Source organism: Nestor notabilis, unplaced genomic scaffold, assembly GCF_000696875.1.
Source record: "Nestor notabilis isolate BGI_N333 unplaced genomic scaffold, ASM69687v1 scaffold31721, whole genome shotgun sequence".
NCBI classification, from domain to species: Eukaryota; Metazoa; Chordata; class Aves; order Psittaciformes; family Psittacidae; genus Nestor; species Nestor notabilis.
In genome coordinates this window covers 1-10,254 of record NW_009916652.1, presented here as the reverse complement: position 1 = coordinate 10,254, position 10,254 = coordinate 1, and the positions used below count along the sequence as shown (strand labels likewise).

The 10,254-nt window shown below is 43.4% G+C and overlaps 1 protein-coding gene across 1 annotated transcript; it reads right to left on the bottom strand.

The window, feature by feature from the left end:
* Positions 1 to 236: 236 nt before the first annotated feature.
* LOC104413619 (transcription factor AP-2-beta) lies at positions 237 to 8,252 on the bottom strand (the record flags this gene model as incomplete). Its single annotated transcript, XM_010024665.1, has 4 exons — positions 237 to 562; positions 2,641 to 2,782; positions 5,301 to 5,419; positions 8,033 to 8,252. Coding segments are annotated over 4 exons (782 nt in total), but the record flags the coding sequence as incomplete, so codon positions are not given.
* Positions 8,253 to 10,254: the final 2,002 nt, after the last annotated feature.

The following is a 10,254-nucleotide window of genomic DNA, read 5'->3' as shown; positions in this document are numbered from 1 at the left end:
TCACATGTTCCTGGCAAGAGACTCTGAACCACTGGTCTTGCGCCATTGTGCTCCTCTGATCTTAAATTATTGTCTTTAATTATTATTATTTTTTATTATTATTATTATTTTTTCCTACCTAATAGAATTCTTCCAAAGCCCAATCCAGTATTTTTAAAGCTAAAATTAAGACAGTTTTGTTTTAAAAGATTATCTCTCTCTTTTCTCCTTTTATTTATTTAACTTTTTTCTTTTCCTTTTTTTTTTTCCTCTCCCTCTCTCTCATTTTCTGTGTTTCTCTTCCTTGTCTCCAGTTTTACTACCTGGTCCTTCGCCAGATGTGTGCCTGTTAGCAGTGTTGTTGTTCAAGAACATCTTGTCCATGCCTTTGAGAGCTTCAGTCAGGTAGTTTTGAAGGGCCGTGAGGGCAGCGCAGATAGCGGGGGCCCCAAAGCCATGAGTGATGAGGCTGAAGTGAGTCAAGCAGCTCTGAATGCCTGGTTCCAAAATAGGGGTGGGCCGGCTGTTTCCAATGGGCGTCCTGTCCTGGGCCAAAAGATCTGTAAATTCTTTACAAAGTTGCCTGCACAGAGAAGAGAAAGGCAAAGAGGAGAAAAGAGAAAAAGTGGTGGTTAGGCTCATCCCACACTTCTCCAAGACAGCCAAGGTTGAAGAAAGGAGCAGGTTCAGGCCAAAGCTGATGCCAAGACCCAGGATAGGTCATTTTTGCCACCTTCCTTTCCCCCAGGAGTGCTCAGGGACCAGCCGTGGTGAGCCAGTATCTCCCTGGCCAGGATGATGTTCTTCAGGAGAAAGGTTTCTGCAACTGCAGGACAACACCAGGTCTGGAGATAGAAATCTGTCTGACAGCCACAATAATACTTCTGAAGCACTGTGGTGCTTCAAAGATGCTTCTGAAGCACTTTGCTTGGTGGCTCTAGAAATAACCAGAATGAAAAAGAGCTGTGCCATGGGTCTGCCAACTGCCCTTTTTTCTGGAGGCCAGGCCCTGTCTCAAAGCAGCTCCCACCAATGCTGTTCCTGGAGGAAAGCACAACCATGCACTGAGAGCTACACACCACAGGGACATGGTGCAGGAAAGGGCTAAAATTGAGTCACTTCTGTGCCTGCTTAGGCTGGGCCACCTTACCAAGAGAGATCAAGACTTTAGGACTCAGTGCTGGTTTATTCATTGCATGAGGAGCAAAGCAAGCACTTCAGATTTTATATCTGGCGGGTGACACCCCCATTAACACATCAGAATTGACTTCTGGCTCTCGTTTGTTTGCCTGCACCTTTGAAAAATCAGATTTGATTTTTCTAATGAATTTCCACCTACACACTTTCTTTTGCATTGCTCTGGTCCAAAACGCCTTCAAGTCAACAGGTGCCCAGGCAATGCAGAAACCCTGGGGGCTGGTGGGGCTCCCAAAGGAATAATTTCTTTGAGACAGGTGTCTACCCAGGGACTGGAGAAAAAAGAGCCAGAATTTTAAAAAAGAGAGAAAGAAAAGAAAAAAGAAACCCTTAAAAAATGCGTTCAGCTCTCATCCTCTGAAATTCTCTGAAATTCCCAGTGGGTTAAAGGTTTCAGAGGGTGGAGAAAGATAAAGGTCTGCTTCTATGTGTATTATCCATTAAGAAAGTGCAAGAGAGGAATCTTTGAATTTGGAGAACAAACAGTAATGAGTCCAACATTTTACATCTTCAAAGAGCAAAGCAGGGTCTGCGAGCAATTAAAGTTCTGGGACATTAATATCTCCTGACCCTGCGGAAAAGGGCAATCAAATTCCAATCACGTCTAAAAAACATCTGGACAAATTTGAGCAAATGATTTTTCAACTCTCCATATATTTCTTTAAATTACACTGTCATCGGAGGCAAGCCACGTCCCAGAGCATGAAATAAATGAGAGCTGTTTAGGCTGGGGTGTTTGTTTTTTTTTTTTCTTTCCTTTTTTGACCTTTTTTTTTTTGCTGGGTAGACAAAGACGTGGGGAGACACACAGCACCCTCGCTAAGGACTCGAGCAAACTACTAAGCACCCAGTGAGTAGGCTGGGAGGCACATCCAAGTGTAAATCATCACATACAGCACAGCCACCAAGAAAGACCCAAGGGAGGGCATGGAATGGGGGGATCAAACCAAGAATCAGCAGCAGTACATAGTGGTGGGTGCTTTTTCTCTCTCTCTCTTCTTTTTTTTTTAATTTTTTTTTTTTTTTTTTTTTTTTTTTTTTTATTAAACCCTATGGAAAAGACCTTGCAATTTGGTAGCAGACAAACAGGTGTGTGTGAGCAGCAGGAGGGACAGACAGACACACTATGGAAGCAAAATAGAGATTTTTAGCCCCCTTTCCGTAAAGATCTTTTAACTGGGGGTGGTTTGGAAATGATGTGCAGGAGCAAGGGATAGTCACCTTCATCGTCTATAGAGTGTGTTGGCAGAAACCCCCCTGTGAAGGGGCTCAGGGGCTATAGGGTCTACCCTGCCCATAGGACCATGCAAGCGTCCTTCCTCCCTGTAATTTAGGGACTGGAAATTACTTAGGGTCTGTAAAATCTGTCTCCTTTCAAAACTATCTCTGAGGAAGGGGTTAAGGGGTAAGGGAGGCTTTGGTGGGAAGGTGGGGCAGAAGGGGGATAGTTAACTTTGCACTCACTTTGTAGCAAGCAGCATGTTTTTCCTGGAGTGGAGGTCGCTGGGGTCCGTGTGCTGTCTGTTCAAGTACTCAGAAACAGCTTTGGCTGGGAACTCCGTTTCGCAGATGTACCCAAAATCCCGGGCTAAATGAACGGCCTCACCTGGAGGGAAGGAGAGGGGCATTACCTTAGGTACCGGTGGCATCGGCCTCCTGCCCACCACTTCCCGGGGAGGGACCGGCTCTTCAAACCGAGCCTGGAAAACTAACACCCTTTGTGCCTTGCGGACAGGCGCCAGGTACGTGTTTCCCTCCCCTAGCCCTGTGTAGGGGACTGAAGTAAGGCCAGATTTTTCAGCTGATGAGGTTTGTCTTTGCTACAAGGCACTTGTGATGGTGTGTACTCATGCGGCGGTTGTGCAGAACTGTGAGAAAAGCACACGCACAACCTACACACACCCCTCACACTCCTACACACACCCCTCACACTCCTACACACACCCCTCACACCCCTACATACACCCATGCGCACTTCCAAATTAACTGGGACAAAAACAAAACAGAGAGGGAAATCTAGTTAAATCCCGAAAGACAGAAGGACCCAAACTTCTCTTAAGAGTAGAGAAACCATTCCTGTTTCAATATAGTAGATCATTGTCGAAATTTTTACAGATATGGACATAGTCTTAGTATTAATGTAAATTCATTGCAGAATATTATATACACACTTGTTTAAACGCACACACAGAGCACTTGTATCATCATCACAATCATCGCCACATCTCTAAAATGATAGAGATAACTGCATTACTATTTATCTGCTTTCTTAACTGACCATCCCACAACAGGAACTGTGCCTGGTCGAAAGACCGCAAGTAATGACCACCTTTTTCTGTGAAAGATAATAATTGCTCTAGTTCTAATTCTGTCACTTTTCCTGTCTGTCTGGTTTCGGGTTTGTTGCCTCCAGAGTTTCGTGTCATCCAACCTCTACTGATATACTTCATGCCACAAGAATAAGACAGTAGCTGCAGAAAGGATGAGAAGGCGGGGGGGGGGAACCTCAGACTCCGAGGGGATTCCACCAGATTGTAGCTCAGCCCCTCTAGAATAAGTATTAAACCCTCTAAAGCACCGCCTGAGGGACCGTGGAGGAAGATCTCTAACACGCAAACCAGGTATGTATACTAACTCCAGGACCACCTTTTTTCTTAACGATCTGGAATTGCTTTCCAACGTCATCTTCTGCTTCCCGAGGCTTCTCGCTCATCACCGACCCGTTGACGACGGGCTGGGCACCCCGAGAGCCACCACCAGCCCCCCTCTCCCGCCGGGGCCGCCCGGGCAACCAAGCCGTGACCCCGGTCGGGGCGCTTCTGCTCTCGGGGATACAATAGCAGCAATGCTAGAGCCTGGCTGGTGGCAGAAAAGAAAATAAATCTCCATGAGGCTCAGCTTCTCCCAAAAAGAGGGGGCTCTCAAGATAAACTGTTGATTTGTAAGGAAATCAAGGAAGAGGGGGGTTATGCGCACCTTAATACACACTTAACATCACTCTACAACCGCATAGGCTTCTGAACCTCAAGCCGGCCTCGGGAAGGGACTGATTTTGCTGTGAGCAGGATGCACCGGTCTTCACACAGGCAGGAAGGAGAGTGAAGTTGCGCTAATCCTGGCTGTCACACCCGAGATACTTCACCTCTCCTACAGCGCAACCCTATATCCTACCCTGAACTTTGCACAACCTTTTATGGGAGATCCTTTCTACCGGCCCCCGACTTTTTGCGAGCCCTCTCTGCATGAGAAAACGTCTTATGGCTCACAAAACTCTATCAAAAGAGTAGAAAAGTTACTATCTAGCGCAAATATTTATGCATGCTTATACGCAACAGAGATAAGTGGATTATTTAAACGCCTCTCGGTGTGCATGTGTAATGCAGATACATATAATTCATAGTTGCATCCATGCTGTTCCGGTTATGTTTTTTGGAGAAGGTCCAACTTCTGTTAGCATAAACACGGACATATCCTAAACATATTAGCGTCTCTAAATTTTACTTTTCAATACCGTAACAATAAATCAAAGAAACACGCAGACCTCCAAAACGACATTTGCTGATTTAAGATGAAGTGCAACCTCATCTCCCCTCTCTCCTTCCTCAGGAACAGCTTCTCTCTTTGCTCAGTTCTAGCCACCTTAAGGTAAACCGCACTCTGCAACTCTGAAATTCCTCTTATTTCTTTTAAAATAAATAAATTCTGTATTATTTTTCCTCATTGAGCGTCCTATAGTGGCCATAAATAAGATCGGGAGGAGCGAATTAGCGGGAGGATGGAGTAGATGTGGAGTTGGAGAGCACAGGCTGGAAATTAATAGCAGTGAGGGATGGGACTGCCCTGCAGCATCACATATATACACACATACACTTACACACACACACAACCTCATTCTTGCCACCAAGAGGGACCAATGCCCCTCCAGCCAGTGAGTTAATTTTGGGGAACGGGATGCTTATCCGTGTTCATCCTAACCCGCCCTGAATTTCCCCTCTGTAAGGTTTTCCCATTTGATCCCAAAGTGGTTTGGGTTTGGTTTTTGGTTTTTTTTTTGGTTAGTAAAATGTCAGACACGAGTTCAGAGCAGGCAGGGGTGGTGAAGGCAGCTGTGACCCCCGGCTTACCTTCCACCAGGGAGGTGAGTAAAGTGACATTTGCGGCCTTACGCCTGCCGGCTGGTAAATTCAAACCGATTTTTTCTAGCCTTTCTCGCAAAGATCTCCCCCCGTTTTTCGATTTGGCTCTAGAATTGCAAAGAAATTAACATCGTGATTAACCCCGCGGTGTTCCTGGAAGAAACGTTTAGTCCGTGTGGTCATTGGAGCCTGGGAGGGTTTTCACTCGACCTGGGGTGTGCTGATTCCTGTTCGGATTTGTAGAGATTTCCTTCATTTCTCCTAGGGGTGGGAGTGGGGATGAACTCACCTACCCCTTGTTTTATCAAGGGACATCAAATAATGCCAGATAGCAATAATTAATGTACGGCGTTCTGATCTAGAGAGAGAAAGGGTTCCTACTGTATGATACTAGCTGATATTAAGATGGAGTGAGGAGATGGGCAGAAAGGTAAGAAGAGAATTAAATCCTCGGTTATTTCAGGAAAAATCCGGGATGGGAAGAAGAGAGAGGCGGGGGAATATCTGGAAGGCTCAAAAGGAGAATGTGTGTGCCTGTGGATAAAATACAAAAGGAGGAAAATATTTATTAACCCATTTTTGCGCTTGTGTGTGTGAGTGTGTTCTGCTGCAGAAAGGCGATGCTAAGAGGAACAGCTCACCTGAAGACAGGGTGCGTTATAGAGAGGGAACTGATTGCCTGGAGGAAGATTTGAATGTCTGGCGGAGGTTACTGATAAGGACAATAAAAGGATGAATGAGCTATAGGTGGGAAATACAGAGCTATTGTTCGGACGCCTATACATATGTAAACCCCCAGGGATGAAATCTTGCCACCTGCGAAATCAGGAAGAGTTTTGGCACCGAAGATCAGAGTCTTTCCCAAACATCTCTTAGCTCTTACTTAAAATTATTTAAGAATTAGTACTCTTTCTTAGCGAAACGACAGAGAAGCCAGGCTGGCTTCCCCCTATTTTGTATCAAAGTAAATAGGGCTAGATGGCAGAATTACAAGACAGCAGCTTTCTATATTTCACCTCCTCTGAAACAAAAGCTTGTCTAGTATTTAGATTCAAGATAGGACCTGAAGTCCGCAGCAGCCAATGACGATGGCTTGGGCCAATTCCAGAAATCCACTGAAGTTCAATAATCATGTTTCTTTACCTTGCTAATTATATTTCCTACAGTGTATCTTTCAGATGTTCTCCCTGCTCCATTTGCAGTTGTACAGAATGAGGAGGCAGGTTGGCATCTGTAAGTAAAATTCTCTGCTGCTCTCACTGGCAAGGATGACAGCTGAACAATGATTACAGACATTCACGTGGAACAGCATCTATTTTAGGAGACCCTAATTCTCACGTGTATTTTTGGGTGACTGACAGCATGTGGCAGGACTTTTCCCCACATCTCCAGACGTCACCACAGATTTTTTTTGCGGGGGGGGTTGGGGGGGTGGTGTGAGAGTGAGAGGGGGGAAATCCAAACACAACTTTTTTAGAACACCTTACAGTCAACATTGCCGAACTGCTACTACAGAATTTAACAAAAGTATTTCCTTCTCTAAGATTAGCAATTTTTAAACGCGATCTGAAATTTATTCAAGGTCAATTTATATGCATTTGTTCCTGTCTCGAAGTAGTGTTTTATTTTCCAGTCTGGCATATACCTCACACGTAGAAAAAGAAGTCCTATCCCCTCTCTCAGCTTTCTACTGGCTTGGGTGAACTGGTACCTCATGTCATATGATGACTTCTTCCCTATTCTGACTGGAGATGGAGCCTTGCCCACGTTTCTTCCAGACAAGTAATTCTGTCAGTTGATAGTCTTTCAGACACTGCCAAGAAAACAAAGGCCTTTCTCCCTGGTAGTTTTTCCAGCTGATGACCTCAGAGTTTAAATTGTTGTTGCTGGTTCCTAAATGCACAATCTCTGGTACCTAAACGCACAATCTCCCACTTGTTATGGTGGAATGGTAACCAGGCCTCCAGGTCATCCCTTGGTCCTCATTTTCCTCAGCACCAATAACACCAACTATTTTGAAGTCTTCAGCAAAACCCACCAGGACCTTAGTGGGTGATTTGCACAAATATTAAATAGCAAAGGCCTCAAGATCAACTGTGAGTAATTCCTTCAGCAGCTTTCTCTAGATGAAGCAGTAAGTTTCTGACTTTGAAGCCTATCTGTTGCTGGCTTTCTTTAGTCAGCTACCTACATACCTTACAGGTTGCCTATTAATCCCCTGCCAATTTAAATAATGTCTTGTGTAACACCATGTTAATTGCTTTATCGTTATTCCCATATAAAGCTAGCCTTATGGATTTATCTAGGAAATCCCTAGAAATACATCAGGTCCTGAAATATATCTGGTTTATCCTGCAATGTCTAACTGCAACATGGCCATTGTCACATTTTATTTTGACAGTTTTGTAAGAAGTGTGAGTACAAGAAAAGGTAGAAAGTGTGTGCATGTACAAGAGTAAAAATCTTCTTGTCTCAGTTCCTTCATTCTGGGATTCTTTGATAGAAACTGCACTAGGCCACATCTTTCTCTAGTCTCCATATGTTCATCTCAATGTCTGATTACAGCATATTTTCACTTAATCCTGAATGTGATACACACAAGCTATGACGATAAGATCAATGTGCATTTGCAATCATCTTTACTGTTGACCTAATATTTCCTGGTGCATGCATGAATGCCCACCCATGGGCATGTTCACACACATGCTCCAGCGTCTTACCTTCTAAGTACTCCTCCTAGGAGGGATGCATTCAGACACTCTGGAGGAGAAAGGCGTCTTTGAACTTCTCCCACAGTTACTTTATACTTTGAAGTTGAACTAAGCAAGGACAAGCGGCCAGGTACAGAGCAAAACACCTCTCCGGTATTGACTGAAATTCCACCCAGGAAGCCATCTTTGTTCATCATCAAAGAAGTAACAGATTTTGGAGGAACCGGAACTGGAGGAAGAAAAGGGTAAGAGGGGAGAGAGAAACCATCATGTCATGAAGGAGTATTGGATAAGTCTCTCTGACATGCACAGAACAGCAAAATGAAAGGGAATTTTGAATTTCTGGCTACCTCCAGCAACCTAAAGGGTGCTGCTCCCCCAACCTCTAGGAAATTGCTCCATGAATGATGGATGGAGAGAAGGGTGGTACAGTACAGCCTCTATGTAGGGTTTGATCATTGGGAAATAAAATACATATTGGCAAGCACCTGGCAACTTTCGGGTTTGAGCCTGTGTCTCACCCAGAGCCCCCCGATGCCTTTTGTACAACGGACAGCGCCTTTCTGGAGGGGAAAAAAAAAGGAAAATTTACTTTTTTTTGCTAATGTTTCCATTACTGCTAAGCTGAGCCAGGAATAAATTCACTACACGAAGGGAGTTGCTGTCTTAAATAAGTATCAAGGCTGGAGGATACAGCAACCAGAAGACAGCTCTGTTATTGCTTTGTGTTTTTATTAACTCTGGTTTATGAAATAAAATGAGTCTTTTCCTTCAGAAAAATGAACACCAGAAAGAAAGAAAAAAAAAATCTGGTCTAACCATGGTGTTCTCCACCTTAATCATATTTTGCTGTCCGTGAAGTAGTAGGAACTCTCCTCTCCCTAAATAAAACTGATCTAGTTACCGTAACACATATTTAGGTACTTATGGGTAACTATGGGTATATGTAACACATATAAAGGTAGTTATGAGGAAAAAAAAAACCAAACAAAAAACCAAAACAAGACAAAACAGTAAAACAAAACTAAGTAAAATTAAAACATTCTATGCTGTCCACGATAAAAAGGAAGTATTTCTTTTCTCTGAGAAACCAGTGAGGTTATTTTAAGAGTTACCAAGGGGATTATAACAAACAAATTCCTATAATAGCAACCATACACACTCAGAAATAAATAACAACAACAAAAACTGGCTAAACTAGAAATGAGAGCATTTCCCCCATGACCTGAATTTTGTTTACGAATGAACTGAAATAGCTCCCTCATAATTGTGGGTAAGTGTGATGATTTACAGCAGGTGCTTTAACCAATCAGCCAATCGCTTTAATTTATAGGGAGTCTCGCTGCATTTTCCCCGGTTGTTTCATTTCTGCAAGTAATTGATAACAAACCGTACTTAAGGTATGTTTTATGCAGGAGTTAATAAGAGCTGACAGCTGCTACTGATGCTTCCTCTCGGAATTGCGGCAACATGCCTTTCCCTATAGAAAATATACTCCAAAATTAGGGGTGTTGCTGGTGGTAGAGTCCTGGCAGTCCAGCGGGCATCTTGCAGAGGAGAAAACTAATTGATTACACACCCTCGTCGAGCAGATACTGCTCCACAGTCTCTCATTTCCACTCAATCAATTACAAAACCAATTCGGCAAATAATAGGGTTCTATTATGCACATATGCCAGCTATTTAGGTAGTTATAATACATGTCACTTAAGTCATAAAACCCCTGTTTATTTGCAACATAGCTGGAGAATCAAACCATTAGGGTTGAACGGATATTTAAGTCGTCTGGAGCTGCTAAACAATAAGATCGGGTATCCTAATATATTACCAAGTGCTAACTACTGGGCAATTGCCAATTTTATAACCTCAATGTATGGAATAGACACAACCGTGTTTCACTGTTTTTATTACAGATCATTTCCTATTGCCAGACCAGACCCGCACAATAAAAGCTCTATAACAGCTAAAAACCAAAAGGCATGTCGATTTTAGACATACATATTGCTTTGTATGCCTTGTATATAGTCTCCAGTATAAACAAATTATTTTGAGTGGCTTTACTTCAGGGAATCAGAAAGTGAGATGGATTCCTATTTCTCTATTATTTTTAGTTAGGCACTTTATGCACCTCATAAAGGCGGTTTCAAATAGTTTGAGAACGGCACAGAAACAGTTATAAAAGAGTTAGAGGCCCGCTCCTGCTTTCGTTGCTATTAATGGCGGGGGGGTGG